A 23,521-nucleotide genomic window follows, 5' to 3' on the forward strand; every position below is an offset into this window, starting at 1 on the left:
GGCCGTTGGGCAAAAAAGCCAAAGCCATTTAAAAAGAAAAGGGATTCAGAAATCCAAAAGAAAGAGCAGTATTCTAAAGCACGAAAGGAAAATCGTTGCTTTAACTGCAATGAGGTAGGGCACATTAAAGCCGAGTGTCCAAAATTAAAAGCTAGAACTATTGATAGTCAACCTAAGAGAGATGGTAAATCCTCTAGGCAGTTACACACAGTGCAGAGGCTTCCTCTTGGTTTCGGAGAGTTGAGAGAGGTGACTGTGTGCCATTGTGATGAGCGTCATGCTTGTTCGGTGACACTAGCGATGTGGCAGCCTAGTGTAGGTCCGCATGACATGGTGCGCATGTATGGCACCATTGGTGGCCATAGAGTCACAGTTTTTATAGATGATGGAGCAAGCCACAATTTCTTAAACTATTCGTTAGTTAAGAAGTTGCAATTGGCAGAGACTGAGAGCGATCATGAGTATCCCGTTGGTTTGGCCAATGGTCATGACAAAACGGTATGGAATACTGTAGTCTTAGGGGTTCCATTAGTCATGCAGAATTACCAAGCCATATATATATATATATATATATATGTGTGTGTGTGTGTGTGTGTGTGTGTGTGTGTGTGTGTGTGTGTGTGTGTGTGAGAGAAAAATTGCACATATATGTCATTGTGTGAAAAATTGCACATGTTGGAAGTACGTCTCGGGTAGACCAACCGTGAGTCCACAAAAATCCCATGCTGCTCGTCTGCTTCCATACCCCTTGAGAATGGGCTGGGGCGCTATGGCAACACCGTGTGCAGACTTGTCGTCTAAAGCTTCTTCCTTTTCTTGTGGAGCTCCAGCTGCTCTGGGATGCAGGGCTACTCGCTTGTTCAGGACAAACTCTTGTGGAACTTGCCATGATCGTCTTGGAAGCGAGCGAGGCAGCTTGCTCGCTCGCCTGCAAGACCCCTGCCTCGCAACCACTTCAACAGTGACCCCTGCCCCTGCCCCTACTCCCTCCCCGCCTCCTGCATTACCTTCCTCTCAAGAGCGTTCCTCATCATCTGCCAGTTCCTCTTCACCTGGTCCTTCCCAGGTTTCTCCTGATTACAAACCAAAATGGAGTATGCTTCTCAGCACGGAAGCACTCGAGGATGCACAGATTTCCCGAGCTGGCAGTGTAACTGATGCCCACGTCCTCCGTCGCAAGGGCCGGCTTAAAGAGCAGGATGGTCTCATTGAGTTCATCATCTCGATGCACGCCACACATTCGCCTGCAGAGGTATGTCTCTCCTAATAGTCGACTGTCTTTCTCTCAGTCTCTCTTGCAAAAGGGTGCACGTGCATGCGCATGCACTTACACACACACACACACACATGTGGACACATATGCGCACACATGTACTATGATGGAGCATATAAAGTTGCTTAAGAACACACAAGCATAGTGTGGGCTGGAATCAATCAATGGAAGTGATCCTTTTAAGTGAGAGTTAGAACCAGAAGCCTCTGATTTCTTGAACAACGATATTAGAGATAAGGTGGAGCTCAATCCCGATTGTTCATGTATTTTCTGCATCTAACCTCTCTCACACTCTGTAGGGCTACCTAATTTGCCACATTAGATGCCTTTAAGAGTGAGGCCAGGACTAAAGGATTTCGATGGCAAATTTGAGCTTTGAAGTTACACAAATTGTAGTTATAAAGTCTTCACGGTCCATTGGTGATTAACCAAGAGCTCTTTGAGATTTGGGAGTGGTGAAAAATCACATACTATTGGATGCTACACCAAAGTCTCGTCGTTTACAGCATCTCAAGACTGGTGGAACCTTGTCTATAGGTGAACTATGCCTTGATGTCTCCTGTTGGACGGACCGAGGGGAATTTTATAAGAGGGGCCTTTGACAACTGAAGTGGAAGGAAGCTATTGAGACCGATTTCATTGAGCAGGATGGTATATGGGACTCCGTTACGAGACCAAGTCTTCTCTGGACCTGAGATTGACTATGGCGAGCCCCTTGCATCAGCTGCATGTATGGCAACTATTTGGATGGTTCTAGTTCTTGCAGCTCATCATAGATGGTGTGTGGATCAAATGGATGTCAAATCTGCCAGGTGTGTGGATCAGATGGATGTCAAATCTGTGAGATTTACAATAGGAGGTGCACATCGATTAACCTCAGATTGCATTTTCATAGGTTCTCTTGACAAGGTTTACGAGTTGCAAAAGGCCTTCTACATCTTGAAGCAGGGCTCAAGTTTGGTAGCAGAGTACACCCTTGATGCTCTATCGCTATCTCTTACACGAGTGGAGATTACTAGACTCATTCGCTAGGATCTGACCTGGTTGGATACGAGGCGGACATGGATAGAGCTGACACAGGAGCTGGGCATGAAGATGGCCCAACTCACAGGGGATGGGTTTGTGATTTGACCTAGCTATATGGATACAAATCTATCTCATGGGTTATGGTGTGCCATTGGTCAGATACAAACATCTTCACACCAGCTTGAGATTGAGACTGGTAGATTCAGAGGGATACCAGCAGCTAGCAAGATATGCCGCCTATGCCATACAGAGCCAAAGACGGAGATGCATTATATATGTCAGTGCATAGTGTATTACGAGATACACGGTCGCTTCCACTGGCTATTTAGAGAGGGCTTCCAACCCTTCCCAAGAGTCATGAGCTTTCAGGACCAGAGATGTCTTGGACTGTATCTACTTGAGTTACACAGACACAAAGATAGTTTACCGAGGAGGTGTGGAGAGAGACAATCCCAGAGATAGATTACTGATTTCTTCACACCAAACACTGGACAGATAGAGGAGCAACCACTAATGCAAAGCTCAGCTCATACTCACACCCGTGGTACTCTCATTGAGTGAGCATTGGACCTAGGGAGATCGAGACGCCCACGACTAAGGAGAGGAGCTTCGCAACATCGGTGGAGACTAAAGTAGAGGATTCGATCCATACTATCTCGACATTCAGAGTACATATGAGGATGGATTCATCACCCATTGTATCACCCTCTTGTATTGGGTACCCATTGTATCAGTGGTCACACATACCCCACACAGTTAGCTAGTAGCACTTATAGATTCATTTTTGGTACCATATTCACGAGTTGTAACAAATTGGTCACATATGTCATTTTGGCCTTTTGAAGACGTTAATATATCATTCCATTCCTCTCTCTGCCTCTCTCTCCCATTGGGTTCAGTTTAGTTTCTTTGAAGAGAAGTAAAATAACCTTGTGTTTGTGTAAAGTACTAGATCTTAAAATCCTCAAACCCTTCCACTACATTTGACATTGGTATTAGAGCTGTGGACATGCTTCAACTTCACGAACTCAAGGCAAGAATCAAAAACCCAAGGATCCTCTCTCAGGTCTTTTCGTGTCCCAGACTCAGACTAACATTTGTTAGGCTTCATTATGGCTGAGTTTGCCCTCCGGAGTCTTGACAGAAATTCAGTACGTTGAACTTTGTGTTGATTTATCCTCATGTGTGTGCGCGTGTGGTGTGTGTTGTGTTTGGGAGCATATGTTAGTACCTAGTTCTACGCCCACCATTGGACAATGACGATGTTAGTGGGGATGGCGTAGTATTTAGTCAATACTATGCATGATGGAGCTGATGGTTATATTGTCTTGTGGGTGACTACCATGGGTCTTTACCTTGCACTTTCCTTTAAGGGTGAATCAAGGCTTATCCTTGATTCATCTAGGTATGTATATAATATCTGTTGCCTACAGATATTAGCCACTCCCACCCTTAGTTCATCGTGCATTGGGGGCTTCATCGCTATGTCTTGGATACCCTTAAGGCATAACCTTGTCACATGAACAAAGATACACGACGATCCACATCGTGCATTGGGGGCTTCATCGCTATGTCTTGGATACCCTTAAGGCATAACCTTGTCATCATGAACGAAGATACATGACAATCCACATCTTGAGTAACAAGATTTGCTTGCCTTGTATGCGGATATGGAAGGAGTTGGAGATGAGATCCCTAACCCTCTTGTGCGCTCGCGTTCGCACGTGACGTTGTTAGGTGCAGCGGAATGAATGTTTGCGCTTTGCTCAAGATGAGTGCTCCGAACTGTGCTCAAGGTTCCTTTTGTTCTTATGGAAGGGAGAGCCTTCCGTTCTTAATGAGAGAATGCTATGATCACAAACAAAGTGAATGGACATTGTGAATGGAAGTGTATGAGATTGAGAGAGAGAGAGAGAAGAGAGATATGACACTAGAGACGTAAAACCCTCCTCCGAAGGCCCTACTCTCGTCGGCGAGAGTGGTCTACTTATGATTGCACAATCTGGTACAAATGGTATGCATGAGACTGATGCAAGTCTAGGCTATGTCGACGATGACGACGGTGACGATGAAGTCGACCTAAGGGGTGAAATCTGCAATCTTTCTACTGCTGTCCAAAAACGCTATAGGCTGAAATCTGCGACTAGTCCAAAAACGCTGATTTGGGGGCTGTTTTCGGTGGGTCTTTGACGCTGAAAATCTGCAGGTTTAGGGCTGAAAACTGAGGTTCCTAAAGGCTGAAAACTGATGGTCTTTCCCGGGCTGACTCTGCTACACTTTAGGTGAAAATTGCCGGTCTTTATCTGCTGTTGAAAACCAAAAATGCAAGGGTAGCTGATGATAAAAAACGCTAGCAAAGCTGGTCCTTGCAAAACGCTAGGTGGCTGGGTAGTGTTGGCGATGCAAATCTGATGCAAAAACGCTAGTGCGTGACTGGGTACTGCTGGCGTTAGTGCTAGATGAAGAAAACGCTAGGTATGCTGCTTGGAGAAACACCAAGGCTTTGGATCTTGCTTGGAGGGAAAGTCCACCAAGGTTCTTGTGAGATGTTGCTTGCTGAGCTTGGCTCCTGTTGCCTCTTCTGCCATTTAGTGCTAACTTTGGTTTGCTTATATATTTTCTTACCCAAATTGCCCTACCTACTTTTGTTGGAAAGTCACTTAAATTAATAAGTGAAAAATGTCAAAAATAGGTAAAATAGGCTAAATGCACTGGAAAATTCCCCTGATGGAATTTGATGGGAATATTGATGATCATGCTGTGTGCAACCAGAGGATATGCATCTATACTAAGTGATTGGGCATGCACGGTCTACGAATAGACTCACAAAAGTGTCAGATCACTTCTAAATCTAGACTGACTGAACCCTTGTCGTGTTGTAGCTTGTCCACGGACACATAGGGTTGGATGTGTCACGTGACATCCCATCCTTTTCAAAGTGAAGTACTGGTACCGAAGTGTATGGCGTCGAGGGAGATTGCCAATAGCATCCGGAATCTTGGAAGGGACTCTTCGTCGGCCCACTCTGATGTGTGGGTCGTGCGGTACTTGAACTTCATAAAGGTCTGCAACGCTTGCTTCTTTGGGCCGCGTCGAAAGCGACACAAAGTCTTGTGTGGCTCCTTCAATGCTTCAACTTCGTCGAGAGTCCTGCTTCTATCTTCTTCAAGAATCTCCATGGTTGAAAATTCCATAAACCATTTCCAACACAAAACTATGAACATACCCATTCCATGTAAAGTGAGTGGAAAAAATCCCGTTGTTCTAATAGATTGTGCATGCAATGTAGATGAACAAAGAGACGGAGTGCCAAACCGTTCACCACACACGCAAACAAAGAGATCAAATCTCTCTCTTATGATCTAGAGCAATTAACTGTGGCAATTCACAACGGAAATGCCCATGCTTGGTGCTCATACTTTCATGTGCTCGTTCTACGAATGTGTCATGCCAAGGAAGAGACAGGGAATGTGACTTCCTTGAATGCATACATTTCAGCTTTTCATGAACAATCCGCATACATTCGTGCTCATTCATGAGTGAAACGTACTCAACGTACGATAAGTCATGCCTAGTAGAAGGGATCACATAAAGACGCTGACTAAAATACAGGAAATGATCACGAATGAAACACTCGTACAATGCGTGCGTATCAATCATGCGAACACATAATACTTCCTGTGAGGGTTCTTTGGACCTAGGCTCGAGAGCCAAGATTGGTTCTTCCTGCATGATCGAATCGTCCTATGGGGGTTCTTTGGACCTCGACTCGAAAGCCAAGACCGGTTCTTCGTGATTGATCGAATCTACAACGAGGTTAGCTTCGCTAGAAAAAGCATCCACTAACACATCATCCTTGTGAACAATCACATCATCTTCATGCAAATTATCATGCTTGTGAGAAATCACATCTTGATCATGCAAATCATCATGCTTGTGAGAAATCACATCTTGATCATGCAAATCATCATGCTTGTCAGTGTCATCTAAATCATCATGCTCATCATTATCATTCAATTCATCGTGCTTATCATCATGCAAATCCTGTGTGTCATGCTTTGGAGAAAAAGAGACTGAGAGAGTCTCTTTTTCCCGAATCTCTTGCAGTTGTGCCGGAGCTTGAGAAACGAGTTGCAAGAACTCTTTCATGTGTTGGTCGCTCATTCCTTTGACGGCGGCTGCAATTATTTCTTGGTGTCTGCACTCCATTTCTGCTATTCTTTCTGCGTGGCTGCGTTCCATTTCTGTCATTCTTTCTGCATGTCTTGCTTCGCGTTCTGACTTCCTTTACATAAACATCTGATCCAACTCCTCCATAGGAGTTAGTGCAATCGGTGTCGTAGATGGGGAAGGGTCAGAAAAACCTCCTGGTGGGGAAAATTCTTCTTCGCCTCTCTCATGCTCATCACCTCCGAGCGAAGTATCCATTCCGCTTCGAGTGATGACCATTTTGAAGTCAGGGGTTCTTGTGGTCTTGGGTTCTTAAGTTCACGAGGAACTTGGATTCTTGGGGGTCTTGGTTTCTTGGGTTCTTGAGAGTCTTGAGGTTTTCTTTCGCTTGTAAACCGCGTTTGAGAAGGATCTTCTCTTCACCTGAGCTCTACTCCTTTCTGCGGGCGCACCCCTTGGCGGCCTTGCGCTCACACCAAGGTTGCTTTTTCCCACCTCACGTCGATTGGCCGCTAAGTGCACGGTCCGCTCTCAATGAGTGAAAAGAGACACAAGGGGAGGCTGGACAAGCCCTTCTTTCTTGGGATTCCTGTCACTCTTCAAAAACACGATTAGGAATCGACACGCCTAAGCGAACTTGGGTTCGTGCGACCGCAACAAGCAAAAAAAATTCTTGTGATTCTTGTGGTTCTTTCCTTGAGTGATACAGAACACTGCCAAAGCTCTGATACCAATGTTAGGTGCAGCGGAATGAATGTTTGCGCTTTGCTCAAGATGAGTGCTCCGAACTGTGCTCAAGGTTCCTTTTGTTCTTATGGAAGGGAGAGCCTTCCGTTCTTAATGAGAGAATGATATGATCACAAACAAAGTGAATGGACATTGTGAATGGAAGTGTATGAGACTGAGAGATAGAGAGAGAAGAGAGATACGACACCAGAGACGTTGTAAAACCCTCCTCTGAAGGCCCCACTCTCGTCGGCGAGAGTGGTCTACTTATGATTGCACAATCTGGTACAAATGGTATGCATGAGACTGATGCAAGTCTAGGCTATGTCGACGATGACGACGGTGACGATGAAGTCGACCTAAGGGGTGAAATCTGTAATCTTTCTATTGCTGTCCAAAAACGCTATAGGCTGAAATCTACGACTAGTCCAAAAACGTTGATTTGGGGGCTGTTTTCGGTGGGTCTTTGACACTGAAAATCTGTAGGTTTAGGGCTGAAAACTAAGGTTCCTAAAGGCTGAAAACTGATGGTCTTTCTCGGGCTGACTTTGCTACACTTTATGTGAAAATTGCCGGTCTTTATCTGCTGTTGAAAACCAAAAACGCCAGGGTAGCTGATGATCAAAAACACTAGCAAAGCTGGTCCTTGCAAAACGCTAGGTGGTTGGGTACTGTTGGCGATGCCAAATCTGATGCAAAAACGCTAGTGACTGGGTACTGCGGGCGTTAGTGCTAGATGAAGAAAACGCTAGGAATGCTGCTTGGAGAAACGCCAAGGCTTGGGATCTTGCTTGGAGGGGAAAGTCCACCAAGGTTCTTGTGAGAAGTTGCCTGTCAAGCTTGACTTCTGTTGCATCTTCTGCCATTTAGTGCTAACTTTGGTTTGCTTATATATTTTCTTACCCAAATTGCCCTACCTACTTTTGTTGGAAAGTTACTTAAATTAATAAGTGAAAAATGTCAAAAGTAGGTAAAATAGGCTAAATGCATTGGAAAATTCCCCTGATGGAATCTGATGGATTCTGATGGGAATACTGATGATCATGCTGTGTGCAACCAGAGGATATGCATTTATACTAAGTGACTGGGCATGCACGGTCTATGAATAGACTCACAAAAGTGCCAGATCACTTCTAAATCTAGACTGACTGGACTGACTGAATCCTTGTCGTGCTGTAGCTTGTCCACGGATACATAGGGTTGGATGTGTCACGTGACAGGCGTGCATCCACTTGCATCGACATAGAACCATTTGAATTTCCTCCGAGCACCCTCACCCTTTCATCTTCACCCGCAATGTTTTCATGACAGGACTATTTGGGTGGCAGAACTTGCTTGCAAGGCGGAGTCAGCATCAAGGGTGATATTTTGTGACAGTAGTAAGGCTGCCTAGTAACTCGTATGGTCGGTGTTTACATTGTAGCGGTACTTACATTTGCTGTATCCGAAAGTTTGGAGGTAGTTTTCATCAGTTTATGCATCCACAAACATCAAAAGTATAGAAAGCATTCACTGGAAGTAGTTCGGCAGTTGTGTCTCACCTTTAACAGGGAGGGATGTCACGCGCATTACACTTGAGCCACGTGGACAAGCTACTGCTACAGGTCAAGGTCAAGTCTTAGTTAAGGATCTAGTCTGGCACCTTTGTGAGCCTCTCAAAGGACCTACATGCCAAACAGATTATTACAGCTGCATACCCTCACTTGCATAATACATTTCTAAAGTCATCTCAGCATGCGAACAGCCTCTAAGTCACTTTAGTCCACTTATCACAATTAATAAGTGGAGTTTGGGGTGCATTAAATTGCCCGATCTACCTCTCTTTTCATATATAAGTAAGCCTGGGGGCACTCCTTGGCATTAGAGGATCAAAACCCAGTACCCGCATCCTGTTGTAAACTTGCTCCAAGTGGTTCAAGATAGTTTGAGAATTAGTCATACTCCGAACATCAAGTGCCTCTGTTTACAAGTGAGGAACATAGAAGACCGGTCCCTTGCAAGCGTTCCCAAGCCCGTCAAAGCTCTCCAAGCTTTTCCAAATCCTTGGAGACCCGTCTATAGGAGCCTCTGGCTGCTCAATCTCGTCACGCACCATCAAGATAAGGTCGTAGGTCTCTAATATAGCTTGCATAAGCACCTTTAAGTCTTGGTAGTTGGTGGCATGCTACTTTTCATCTTGTGAAAACATGGGCAACACTAGAATCTTTTTCTCAAGTAATTCCTGCAACTCCGCAATTTGAGTAGATTCTTGCAAACGCTCCAAAGCATCATCCAATGAATCTACAAAGTCTTCTCAGTGTCTCCACCGCGGGAACTCTCAGCAACATTCTTTTGCTTTGAAGCCACCGTGGTCCGTCACGACACTTCAAGATCGCAAAGCAATCCTTAGTAGAGGTACAAATTGGTTATCAAGGCTGGAAACAATGTCCCATCAAAAGGGATCTCAAATTTCCTCAGCAAGGGCAGGTACACCGGCTGAAATCAGTCCAAAATCAGCCCCCTCTGCCGCACAAAAATCTCCCAACTTTGTCACAAGACGGGCACCACGTGCCAATAGAAATGAACAGACTTTTAACACTTCAATAACAACTGAACTGAGAGAGAGAGAGACGACACGCGACACGGAGGGGCGGAATTCCACCCCAGAGAATATTGGCCCCAAACCTTGGCACCCCTTTCGGTATATCTTTATATTACATCAACACAGTACAAGCCAGTACTCGAGACTCTGCGCCTTCTCCAGGAAGCATGCCAGAGAATGAGCCCTTAGCACATATTTAAAGGCCCTAGGCCCCAAAAGCAGTTTACAGTGAAAGGCCTTCAAACTCAAAAGCATCTGGTGCAAAAACAGTGCCAAAAAGCTGCCAGCGTAATTTACGAAACCCTGTACAACTACCACTTCAGTAGCCAACGCAAAATGCAGAATTTCATAGAGCCTGCCACGTCATCAATCAGCGTAATTTTTGGAACTTGCCACGTCATTAGTTCCACGCAATTCCTTCAGTGTGTGTGTGTCGGTCCTGCTTTAGTTTAATTCCTTGATGTCTCTTGGGGCCCCATCGGACGGGGTCCCCATAAGTTGGTAGGACTTCTTCTTCTGTTACTTGTTCTTCTTAGGGTTTAGGCCCCTCGGCCGGCATCTGCAAGTTGGCTCCCTTCTATAGGGCTTTGACACGTCAGTAGTTTGTGACATCTCCCCTTCTTGAAAGAGAGTAATCGTCCGCAATTACACCATATCTGCAAAACAACTCAAGTTAGCTAAAAAATTTCCGAGGGTCATTCCGAGGGACAATCAGTTTGCTCTTTTTGTTAAGGAGTTAGCTTCTCCTTTCGTCCAGATCGGAACTCTTGATATTCCGGCGTAGTAAAATTAGCCATCACACCCATACCGTACTGATCTTCCACGGGTCTCTTGATGCACTAAAATTACATACCTAGGCAATCTCATCCAATTAGGAATATTCAGTGGTTGGCACATCACAATGCAACACAATTGCTCACATATGCATGTTACAAGACATAGAAACATAAAGCGCATATGAACACTCCCCCTGCAAATAACCATCCAAGTCCGGGTCATGAGTTGTTCAACGGCTCCCTCATCTCTCCTCCCGCAAATAACCTAAAAAGGTTCGGGCCATGAGATATAGAGTCCTTTTACAACCAAACACCCCTTAAACCGCAGCCTGCGTCGTTTGGAGGTGCTGCTGGAGTAACCACTACTCAGACTTCTCAATACTCCCCCCGTAAATAACCATGCAGGTCCGGGCCATGAGTAACAACACTTTCAAATCATTCAATACTCCCCCCGCAAATAACCACAAGGGTTCGGGCCATGAGTATGAACAAGCATTCTCAAACATTATTTCTTACTACTCGACCCGGGAGTAAAATCACCAATCACTGAAACCAATATTAAAACTAGAGTCAAACATTTCAAATCGGCACCAAGACTGGTTCAAAACAAATACCATCCATTTCAAACAAATTTCAAACAGGATCACCAAACAAGTTTTCAAACAGAACTCAAACAAAATTCGAACTTAAAAGCAATCTCGACATCGATCGAGCTCGAAATGTCGACTGACTTTCCATCCTGAAACTTGCACCAAAAATTAGGGTTAGATTCATTCCATAAGGTCGTAGCCGAGCATAGCATGGTCCATCAGCTCTTGGACAGACAATATTTCTTTGGTGGCAATGGTAGTCCCAAGATAGCAATCGCACTAAACCTCCAAGGTCATCTGCTCGTGAAGAGACATCTACTAGGAGACGTCGAGAAATTTCAAGTTATAATTTGCTAGGGTTTCCATGGCAAGCATTTCAAGATACCCCACTCTGCCAGAAGTTGCACTCCGAAGGAAGATGTCAGAAACCATATAGCTTCGGGCAATTTTTTTTTGAAAGCTTGCCAAGTCCTTGGAAGTGTGTTGCTTGGTAGCTATAGACATCAGCATTTGCATGGCACTGCTTTTGAGAAAAACAGTGACTCAAGACAAATCTTGGATCCTTCTCTTGCAAGTGATCTTTATGGCTTATGCCCTGTAAGACGAGCGGTGAAGATGGGAGCACGCCCGATGTGCGATGAAGTAAGGGTGGGAGTGGCTGGTAAGAGCACGAAGGTCAAATTTCCAATGAACTTTATTAGTGCGATCTTGCTCTATCTGCTCTTTGGTAGGACCGGTATGCTTTCAGAAAAGCACACGTCTGATGCTCTGATACCACTATCACAAGACGGGCTCCACATGCCAAATTCCAATAGAAAAGAACAGACTAAACAGACTTTTAACACTTCAATAACAACTGCACTGAGAGAGAGAGAGAGAGAGAGAGAGAGAGAGAGAGAGAGAGAGAGAGAGAGAGAGAGAGAGAGAGAGATGGCGGAGAGAGAGAGAGAGAGAGAGAGAGAGAGAGAGAGAGAGAGAGAGATGGCGGAGAGAGAGAGAGAGAGAGAGAGAGAGAGTAGCGGAATTCCACCCCAAAGAATATTGGCCCCAAACCTTGGTGCCCCTTTCGGTATTTCTTTATATTGCATCAACACAGTGCACGCCAATACTTGAGACTCTACACCTTCTCCAGGAAGCATGCTAGAGAATGAGCCCTTAGCACATATTTAAAGGCCCTAGGCCCCAAAAGCAGTTTACAGTGAAAAGCCTTCAAACTCAAAAGCATCTGGTGCAAAAGCAGTGCCAAAAAGCTGCCAGCGTAATTTACGGAAATCCGTACAGATGCCACATCAGCAGCCAACGCAAAACGTGGAATTCCGTACAGCTTGCTATGTCATCAGTCAGCGTAATTTTTGGAAACCTGACACATCATCAGTTCCACGCAATTCCTTCAATGTGTGTGTGTGTGGGTCCTGCTTTATTTTAATTCCTTAATTACTTGTTCTTCTTAGGGTTTAGGCCCCTCGGCTGGCATCTGCTAGTTGGCTCCCTTCTTTAGGGATTTGACACATCAGCAGTTTGTGACAAACTTGCTGGCTGAAAACCTGTAACGGTACCGGGCACAAACCGTCACCTTCTAGTCTTCAAAATGCAGCCCAGATTTCGTCCAACTCCACATCAAAATTCAGCAATACTCCTTGGTTGACAACCGGCTGATAACACAGGTACACGAGGGTTCTTCGCGACAAAAACGCTGCAGAGACAGATCAATACTCTTCGGTTGACAACCGGCTTATAACACAGGTACAAAAGGGTTCCTCACGACAAAAACGTTGCAGAGATAGATCAGCCCTCCTTGATGCAAACTGAAAACGTTTTACTCCGAAGCGTGGAGTTTTGACATGAAATGTTTCACCCCATGCCCTGACCTATGGATTTCTTCGGGCAATGCTTCCAATTGTGACCTTTTCCTTGGTACTGGTGGCTTCTTTTGCTTTTGCTTTCATTTCGCGGACTGTTGTCTTCTAGGGTGATCAAAGTAGAGGCCTTCAAATTTTTTTCTAATGTGCATGCATTTTCGTTTTTCCTACTAAATTTTGACTGGTTGAGATTTCTTGCAGCCTATGCATATAATTTCACGATTTTGTGTAGTTTTTTGACTCTTCATCATTTGTTGTGAATGTCGTGTATCTTTTTAGGTCATGGAGAAAATGGAGAGGTGGATACGAGAACATTTTGAAGATCCAAGATGCAGCTTGCTCAAGAAGCTTGTTCCTTCTATTGGTCGGTTTCACTCGCATCTTCCTTTGGTCCAAGCTTTACAAGAGTATGACCAATTCTCCTGTCTTTCACGACGAAAATACGTGCCACCAAATTTTGCGGAAATCCGCCATGTTTTAAACATAGCACAGGTACCTACTGAGTGCTTCTTGGAGCTTGATGTAATACGCTACTTCAAAGTAAGTACTTCCTTACTTGTTACCAGGTCCATGCTATTGCAGAGAATCTTTCTTTGATTACTTTCGATGCTGATGGAACGTTGTATGCCGATGGGCACCACATTGAACGAGACAATAAAATGATTTGCCACATCATAAAGTTGCTGCAACACGGTGCTCATGTTGCCATAGTGACTGCAGCAGGCAAGGACTGTAACAAAGTACTTGCTCATTCAATGTGCTTTTATTCACCTGCTTTTCACAATAGTTTACTTTGAACTTGAAGCAAGGCACAACTGCATAACACTCATTGATAATTTATTCAGGGTGGGTTACAAAAATAGTCTCTAGAGTCCTGCTTGTAAGTTTCCGTCTTTATAGACTATTGAATGGATCTGAGGAGAAGGAAGGAGGGAGAAGGGCTTTTTATAATTTAAGTGACATGGTGCAGACATTGGGTTGAGATTGATATTTGTGTCGCACTTGGAAGAGGACATAATAATAGACTGCATAAAATAGGAGGATCAAGGTTAAAGTCAACAGAAGTTGGTAGAAGCTGACTAATAATGCTGGACAAGTATATCAGTCGGAGGTTCCAAAAATTGTGATCTTAATTCATCTTATATGGTTGAAGTTTGAATGCAGGTTACCCAGGAGAGCCAGAAAAATTTGAGACCAGATTTGCAGGACTGCTTGCAGCATTTGAAGATTTAGGACTTCCACAGACAATTACTTCTCTTTTTCACATAATGGGTGGTGAATGCAACTATTTGCTGGAGGTTAATGAGGGCTATCGACTTGAATTTGTGGAGGATAATTTATGGAAATCAAAGGATATGTTGGAATGGAGCAGTGTTGACATTCGTGAACTTCTGTCTGATGCGGAATGCACATTAAAATCTGCTGCAGCCCGTCTACGAGTCCCTGTAGAAATTATAAGAAAGCCGAGGGCTGTTGGTGTCATTCCCAAAGAACCCACAATTTATGAGGTATTAGCTCAAAATTTTGAATTTTGAATGTGTTCAGCAAATGCTGTTTGTTGTTCTCAAGTATATCTTCTGCTCAAGACAGCAGAGCAAGACGTCAGTTGGCGAAGAGGAGGGGGGGGGGGGGGCGCTGCGGGATGGGAGGGGGCAGCGTATGCAAGGGAGGAAATGGTGAGCGGGTTATGAAGGGGGGGAGGAGCGGGCTGGACTGGGACAGCAGGACGCAAGGGGAAGGAGGAGTGGGCTGGGGCGGGGGAGCAGGATGTGAGGGGAGGGAGGAGCGGGCTGGGGCGGGAGAGCTGGTCACGAGAGAGGGGGAACGCGCACGGGGTGGGAAAAGGGGGGGGGGGGGGGGGGGGGGGGGGGTGCTGGTGATGTCGGATAAGCAGTAGCAGCGAGGCTTCGAAGCAAGGTGTCTTATTCATTTATAATTATTTTTCTGTCAGATAAAGCCAATTTAGCAACAACCTATCTTTCAGATGCTGCTGGGAGTTCCTCCCTCCTTTGCACTCTTTACACTTCGAAGAGGTTTTCCCTCTGGTCGTTTGTCCCAGTTTTCCTGTTCGCCTTGTGGCCTGGTTTGTATCAGTTTAACAGCTCTCTGCCTGGGGGCCAGCTTTGTTTACAACTTTGTATGTGCCCCTCGAAGGATCGGTACCATTTGGGCATCCTTAGAGGATTTTCAAGTAATAGAAATACACCCTTTTCTTTATGTAAAAAAGTAGATTGATTGAAATCTTTATGTAAGGTGAATCACAATAGCAAACACTTCTGCTTGAAAAGAGAGAGAGAGAGAGAGAGAGAGAGAGAGAGAGAGAGAGAGAGAGACCAAACATGAGACACAAGAAGGCAGAATTCCTTCCCTAGAAGCGTCGGCCCTCAAGACGAGCGTCCCCGAAGGGTATTTCTTTTATATTGCAAAGGATGGCCAATACAAGTTGTTGTCACAAGTGCTCAAAGCCTTCTTGATCTTCACAAGACTCAAGCCTTTGTCGTCTTCAAGAAAAGCTCATAGAGAGGGATCACCCAAAAACTGATGATCCACACAGGTGTTTATATAGGTAAAAGCCTAGCCTCTTGGGTGTCATGTGCACATCTAACCCTATGTGTACGTGGACAAGCTACTTCATGACTAGGGTTCGGTTCAGTTCAGTCAGTCTAGCTTAGGAAGTGTTCTGGCACTTTTGTGAGTTTGTTCGCAGACCGTGCATGTCCAGACACTTAGAGTAGATGCATATCCTCTGGTTGCACACAACATGACCATCAGATTTTAGTCAGAACCCATTAGGAGCATTTTTACAGTGCATAGACCTATTTTTCCTATTTTAGCCAATTTTCACTTATTATTTTTAAGTGACTTTTGTTAGGAAACTGGGTAGGGCAATTTTGACAAGCATGTATATAAGAAACCCTAGCGCTAGCTTTCTCTGGCAGAAGAGGCAGCAGGGATCTGTGTTTAACAGTGCACCTTCTCAGCAAGACCCCCCCCCCCCCCCCCTAGGAGACATAGCATTTTCAACCACAAGAAGACCCAGCGTTTCAGCTTTGCAAATCAGCCTAGCGTTTTGCATTGGCAGCAGCTTGGCGACAACAGGACCAAGCAGAAGCATAGCGTTTTGGCAGCAGGCCCCAGATTAGCCCCTAGCGTTTTTGAATCAACAAGCACCCTAGCGTTTTTGCAGATTCACCGCGACAGAGTCAGCCTTTGCACGAGCGTTTTGCAATTTCAGCAGTTAGTCTCCGCAGTAGAACCCCCAAACCTCGCAAATCTCACCTTCCCGCAGCAGATCCTCGCCGCACGGTCAGATCCATCGAAGTTTGCAGTTTCAGCCCTGCGTTTTCAGCATGTCGTCGTTGCATCGTTGTCATCGCCCTCGTCATCGATATAGAGTCAGAATTCAGCAAATAAAGATTTGCAGATTTCAGCCATTAGCTTTTTCAGATTTCAGCCCGTCTCATCGTTGTCGACATCGTTGGCAAGTCCATAGCATTGTAGAGATTTGTGCAAATAGTAGATCGCTCTCGCCATAGAGAGTGGGGCCTTCGGAGGAGGGTTTGACAACATTTTGGTGTCGTATTCTTCTCTCTCTATCTCTTAGTCTTAGTGTCACAAGACCAGCACCACGTGCCAATAGAAAAGAACAGACTGAACAAACTTTTAGCACTTCAATAACAATTGAATAGAGAGAGAGACAACACGCGACACGGAGTGGCGGATTCGATCCCAGAGAGTATTGGCCCCAAACCTTGGCGCCCCTTTTGGTATTTCTTTATATTGCATCAACACAGTACAAGCCGGTACTCCAGGCTCTGCACCTTCTCCAGGAAGCATGCCATGAGGAGAGCAAGTTGTTCATTCTTCATCTCTCATGCATGCAAAGTTGAATAGAATCAGGAGAAGGAGACTCTCTCAGTCTTTTCTTCTCCAAAGCACGACACACATGATTTGCATGATAATGACAAGCATGATGATTTGCATGATCAAGATGTGATTATTCACGAGCATGATGATTTGCAGGATAATGTTGTGACTGTTCACAAGGATGATGGTTTAGTAGATACTTTGTTTAGTAAAGCTTACCTCATTTTGCAGATTCGATCAATCACAAAGAACCGATCTTGGCTTTCAAGTCGAGGTCCAAAGAACTCCCACAGGAAGTATTATGTGTTCGAATGATTAGTCAGCACACATTGTTCGAATGTTTCATATGTGATACTTTCCTGTATTTTAATCACCGTCCTTATGTGATCCCTTTTCATAGGCATGCCATATCGTACGATGAACACGATTCACTCATGAATGAGCACGGATGTATGCGGATTACTCATGAAACGATGAAATGTTTGCATTCAAGGAATTCACATTCCATGTCTCTTCCTTGGCATGACACAGTATCCGAAAGAGCACAAGAAGGATTGAGCATTAAGCATCGGCATTCCCATTGTGATTTGCCACAGTTGATAGATTTAGATCAGAATGACAAGTTTCGATTCCATTATTTGCGTGTGTTTGATGAACGGTTTGGTAGTCCGTCTATATGTTCATCTACATTGTATGCACAGTCTTTAAAGAAGACTAGAATTGTTCCAGTCACTTTACATGGAATGGGTATGTTCATGTTTTTGTATTGGAAGTGGTTTTAGGGATTTTCAGCCTTTTGGCATTGCTTTTTGGACCAGAAGCTTTTGAGTTTTAAAGGCTTTTTACTGTAACTGCTTTTCAAGCCAAGGGCCTTTAAATATGAGGCTAGGGCTCATTCTTTGGCATGTTTCCTGGAGAAGATGCAGAGTCTTGAGTACCGGCTTGTACTGTGTTGATGCAATTTAAAGAAATACCGGAAGGGGCGCCAAGGTTTGGGGCCAATACTCTCTGGGGTGGAATTCTGCCTCTCCGTATCGCGTGTCGTCTCTCTTTCAGTTCAGTTGTTATTGAAGTGCTAAAATTCTTTTCAGTCTGCTCTTTTCTATTGGCATGTGGTGCCCGCCTTGTGACAGTAGATGTGCCATCTGATGATTTTGGAGCTTTGCCAGGGATTCCATGCCTTCTATGCGGTGTATGGAGCAGATAGAAAGTGACAGCATCTCAGATTGAGTCTGGACCAGTAAAATATGGCCTGTTGCAATTGGGTCAGTTAGGGGAGGTGTGATGCCAGGCATAATTTTCTCAGTTCTTAGTGCATTGGTTGAGGGGCCCGACGAGAAGGGCATGGGGCCACGCTTGTACGGATGGAAGTCACAGATTGGGTCTTCATGCTTGGCTTTACAGCTTGGAAAAAGGAGCTTTGAGCGGTAATTATTAGCTGCCTGAAGTTGGGGCCTAAAGCTAGCAAGGTTGGGAGTCTTTTGGTGGTTTTTTGGGGGGGGCTTTGGGGGAGAATTCGTATAGGCCTGCCACGTGGCGCAAGTAATCCCACATATGGGTGCGTAGAAAAACCATGCGAGATATATACTCGGGGGCGTGAGCCCATTGTGGAGCATGTGAAGGTGTTGAGCTCTTGGGCTATGGCGTCTTGATGGGGGGCGGCGAGTGTGCGCTGTGAGGGCGCAACCTTGGCGGTTTTAGGTGAGGAAAGTGGTGGCGCGGAGATGGGACGGCAGTGGCGTTGGCGGAAATCGCATGCTGACGTGGCGCCCGATTTGGGGCAGTTCACGCGCCAAGCCTTTTGAGAAGGAAATGGGGGAGCATCGACGGCGCCGTCGGTGCCCCAGATACGGGAGGATGCATATAATAGCTTGGAAATGAAGTAAAGGAGCGAAAAATAGGGGGCTGGCCTCACGGTGAGGGAAGGAAGCTAAAAATAGTTGGAAGGGCTAAGAAAAGTGGAGGTATCACGCGCCCTAAGGGCAATTTTTGGACAGTTTCGGGGGCAGTTTTTAGAGGAAGAAGAAGCGAGGTTTTTTTTGGAGAATTTGGGGTTGGAGAGCCGAGGAAAGAGGAGGAGAAGGCTGTTCCTTTTTCTCAAGGCAAGAAGAGGGGCGGGAGTTCTTCTGGGAGAGAACGAAGAGGAAGAAGCAAGGGTTTTTGGCAGGAAGAAGGGCTGAGAACTCTCTCTCGCTCTCTCTCTTTCTTGAGAGCTTGATGCAGCGAAGGGGAGCAAGCAACTGAAAGAAGAAGGGATTTTTTGGAAGCTCTCTCGAGCTCGCAAGGCAGAGGAATATTGAAGAGAAGGGATAAGCAGGATAAAGTTTTGTGGCAACATGAGGATTGTTTTCTTCGGGTTTGGGGTTATCTGAATAGCGGATTTCAAATCAACAGGCATACCGACGTTGGCATATGCAACCGATTTGTATCAAGAGTTTCAGATATTTGTTTAATGGAAGCGTCTTCTGTTTGCCAGCTTAATTAAGTGTTATTATCTATTCTAAGTTGGATTTTAGCCAATAAACTCTGTTTCGATCTGTGTTAATCTCTAGCAATTCTCTCTAAACGCCTCTATTATCGTCTTATTAGCACTAAGTGGGCCCTAACCATACTAGTTACCCTTGGTTTGCACCTAGACTACATCCCCGTCCACAGCCAGAAGCCCGGTGCTTTCGTGGTCGACCCTGGAGAGACGCGCACTCGGACAATTTGTCAGAGTGTATTTCATTTAGCCGGGAACACGCGAGGTGTCTGGCTGTGAGAGCGTGTCTGGCAGAGATGGCGTATATGGAGGAGCCAGTAGCAAATATGCGATTTTCACACGCGAAGAAGAGAGAAGCCAGTAGAAGCACCAATAAAGCCTTCAACATCCCGAGAAACAAATCCCAACACTGTCTATATCCAAAACCTCTACAAAAACATGTCTTCAATACCCTTTTTCATGAAGGAGAGCTATGAATTCATAGCTATCAGTTTACCAATGACGGGGAGACGAGAGAGATATAAATATATCCTTTTATAGAAGCTCCAAGAGTGTGATTAAAAGATAACATCTGCTTGTAGCATATGAATGGATACTAGCAATAGCACCAGTGGCTACCTCCTCTGTAGCCGCATGCGGACCTGTTCAATAAGCCCCCAAGCCAGCCTTGATTGAGCCCTTTTTCGCCCTCCTTCCACTTGACTTCTTTCGACCTCCTTAGCTGCCCCCACCTCCATTCTCATGGCCTTTATCAACTCTTTGCAGATGGCGGTTATCAGCTCCTGCATACCCCATGGTGACCTCCTGCTACCTGCACACGGTGGCCCCTCAACGGCCCTTCATATGATGCCTTGGCGGTCCTTCAACCTGTGATTCCCCAGTTCTCCCACTACTCCTATACTTAGACCGTGCCGCCCCTGGAGACTCCTCCCAAAAGCCCTAGCTCACGGCTTTCACCACCCCATGCGACTGACGGCCCTTCTCCTCCAACTTGCGGCCTTTCCTTTCCTGCCACTTACTTACGACCAGCTGCATCCTTTCCCTTGCGCCCCCCAAAACCCGGGTTTCCCCAAGCAACCTCCCTCTCAGCATGTGGCTCTGCTCCCCTCTGCAGGTCCGAGCTCCCTCCTTTCTTGTAGCCTGTCACAACAACTATTCGCCTCCTTATTATCCTCCACACGCCCTGGTGGCTCGTCCCATCTCCCAGCCTGACGGCCCTAGTGAAGCCGGCTCTCCTTTCCTGCCAACTGATGCCGCCTTCCAATTGTCGTTCAAATTACACCTCCTTTGTTGAGCTTTCGGTGCTCCCCTTCATGCCTTCTCCTCCACAGCACAGATGCACTGCGGCCCCCCCCCCCCCCTTGCCCCCCCTTCCCCCCTTGCTCTCAGCAGCTTGCGCCCTCCTAGTGTAGCGCTTGCATGGGTACATGAAGGCCAAACCCTCCCACGCCAAGTCGCGCTCAAGTAGCTCACTCTCGGGCCAACCAACTCCTTTGGCGGCCCCTCCTGATGATGCTCCCTATGGGGCAGTGTCAACCCGCTCTGTAGTTGCTCTAGAGCGACCTTCCACCCCCCACAACTGGCACATGCAGCCCTCTTGCGGGTCTTTCTTTTCTTCATTAGCTTGCCCTTCTTCGACTAATACGGGTGGCCTTCCTTGTATTCTGCAATGCCAGCCTTCCAGATGTTGGCCCTGCCCCCCCCCCCCCCCCCCCCCCCCCCCCCCCCCCCCCCCCCCCCCCCCCCCCCCCCCCCCCCCCAACACTTGAAAAAACCACCCTTCTTCTCCTCATAGCCGCCTTCTTGCGGACTTCCCCCTTGCGCTACCCAAAATCTCCTCAGCTCACGGCTTTTTCTCTACATGCAATCGACGTCCTCCTTTTTTATTAATAGCTGTAAGCTAACTCTTGCTTTGTCCCCTTTCCCACGCCGTCAACTACTCACCTCAAGTTTGCCAAAAAAGCTTGCTTTAATCCTTCGACTTCACCTTCTACCTCTTGTATACCCTTCGAGTCCTTTGGTCTATCATCTTAAAGAAAACGTGCTTAGCTTCCTTTCATAACACCTGCGTGCATGCCCACCTCGAGAGCTCGTCGAGAGTATTACAACCACAATATATTTTGAGCTGCATCCACTTTGTAATAGCCTCTCGATGGACAAGCCACAACATACTTGGACTTCAAGTAGACAAAAACATTTGAAGTCACCGAGCTTGAGCAACTATCTTTTGCACACATCATGGCACTTTCCGACGGCGAAACCCACCAGCCTTTAGCAATCTTAAGCTTCGACTAGCAAAGCTTGAAGACACCCTTGGTCTGCTAAGTACCTCATTTGGCATACATGTCGGAATAGCATTTGCTTTACACTGCATCAAGTACCTTCTCAAGTACCTTGCAATCCGCTTGGGAACCTCCATGTACCGGCTTCTAGCATGTCCTCGGGTCGACTTGATTTGGGTGCACCATCATTACCCTTATACCTAAATATGCTTTCCGATGTACTATAATTGGCATATCCTTCTACAAAATCATTGCAAAAGACACATTATAAAAAGCTCCTCAAACACTTTTTTAACGTCTCGATGACCTGCTAAGCATATCCTGCAAATAAAGATGATCTGTATCCTTTGGCCCTGTTTCCCACTATGGAAGCAGAGCGACACAGCATCGCGCACTCACATTGCCATGCTTGAGTCCCAAGGCACGTGGGAGGGCACCCCTTGTTGTCATGGCGTCGTGACAAGGGTGGGACCCCCCCCTTCCTCAACCAAAAACTAGCGCCCATTTGGGCCGTTGGACCTTGCCCGAGCACGGACATGCCACGTCATCACTGCAGCGGTGCAAGACCGCCCGACAACACAGAACCGCCGTCCGCTCGACAAAGCCTGCAGAGCCAACGCAGCGCCCGTCTCGAGCAAGGCGACCCCGCCGCCTTAGCCATGCGCTTCAAGGGCTCTCTCTCTACCTCGTTGACTTGAAATGACGCCTAGTGCAGTACTTATACCCTCCACTCCTGCTCAGGCCTGTGCATATGGGACTTATCTTGCTGACACGTGGCACTCCGTGGGGTGACCATATATATGTATATGTATGTATGTATACCTTGGTGGCTTCTGGAGGTGGCCTCACGGATGGGGAGACTCCTTGCCATGGTCCCTCCACGTCAAAATTCAAGCGCTCGAATGCTTCGACAGCCACAAGTCAGTCGTCGGACCCTCCGCTGAAGAAATCCAAGAATGACACTCGAATGCTTTGGCAGCCACAAGTCCGTCGTTCGACCCTTTGCGGAAGAAATCCAAGAATGACAGCAAATCAAAGGCAGCTTGCATGGAGGATCAAAAGAAAAATCGTTGTTTCAACTGCCACCAGATTGGCCACTTCCGCGGCGATAAGGCGTGTCCCAAGCAAAAGAGGAATCCGTCTACCTCCGCACCGACGAGTACTTCGGTAAATGCCATGGACAATCGAGGTACTTTGCCTTGTTTTGATTCAGAGATTTTTCATGTAAACGCGCGTAGTTGCCTTGGTTGTTGCATTAACAAGATTGTGTTTAGCCCGCATGATCTTCTCCGCGTTAAAGGAGAGATCAATGGCCACGTTGTGACGGTCTTATTCGACAAAAACTCTACTTATAATTTCCTTTCTTCTCGTGTGGTATAGACACTTAAGCTCGACACGTCACCCGCAGACCATCCATATGTGGTCCATTATGCGAAACGTCGAAACGATCAATGGACTGAGGTTGTGCTGTGACTCGGTGTAAGGTGCAGCGAAAGTGAATGTTGAACTTTGCTCAAGATGAGTGCTTTGAACTGTGCTCAAGGTTCCTTTTACTTACGGAAGGGAGAGCCTTCCGTTCCTTTAATGAGAGTGCAAGTGATCACAAACAAAGTGGATGAACACTATGAATGAAGGTACTGAGATTGAGAGATAGAGAGAGAAGAATACGACACCAGAATGTTGTCAAAACCCTTGTCAAAACCCTCCTCCGAAGGCCCCACTCGCTATGACGAGAGCGTTCTACTTATGATTGCACAAATCTCTACAATGCTTGGACTTGCCGACGATGTCTACAACGATGAGGACAACGACGAGACGGGCTGAAATCTGAAAATGCTAAGGGCTGAAATCTGCAAATCTTTATCTGCTGAATTCTGACTCTATGTCAG

At 46.1% G+C, this 23,521-nt stretch overlaps 1 protein-coding gene across 1 annotated transcript in view; it reads left to right on the forward strand.

Moving 5' to 3' along the window:
• The first annotated feature begins 680 nt into the window (after positions 1–680).
• Positions 681–23,521, forward strand: part of LOC147438790 (IMP-specific 5'-nucleotidase 1-like) — a 38,853-nt gene continuing 16,012 nt past the window's right edge. The window contains exons 1-4 of the mRNA XM_086484763.1: positions 681–1,252; positions 13,281–13,493; positions 13,568–13,724; positions 14,166–14,509. Coding sequence (XP_086340889.1) covers positions 755–1,252; positions 13,281–13,493; positions 13,568–13,724; positions 14,166–14,509 — 1,212 coding nt within the window. The 5' untranslated portion in view covers positions 681–754. The remainder of the gene's footprint in view (positions 1,253–13,280; positions 13,494–13,567; positions 13,725–14,165; positions 14,510–23,521) is intronic.

The sequence above is a fragment of the Adiantum capillus-veneris genome, chromosome 16 (genome assembly GCF_014529385.1).
Source record: "Adiantum capillus-veneris isolate H3 chromosome 16, ASM1452938v2, whole genome shotgun sequence".
NCBI classification, from domain to species: domain Eukaryota; kingdom Viridiplantae; phylum Streptophyta; class Polypodiopsida; order Polypodiales; family Pteridaceae; genus Adiantum; species Adiantum capillus-veneris.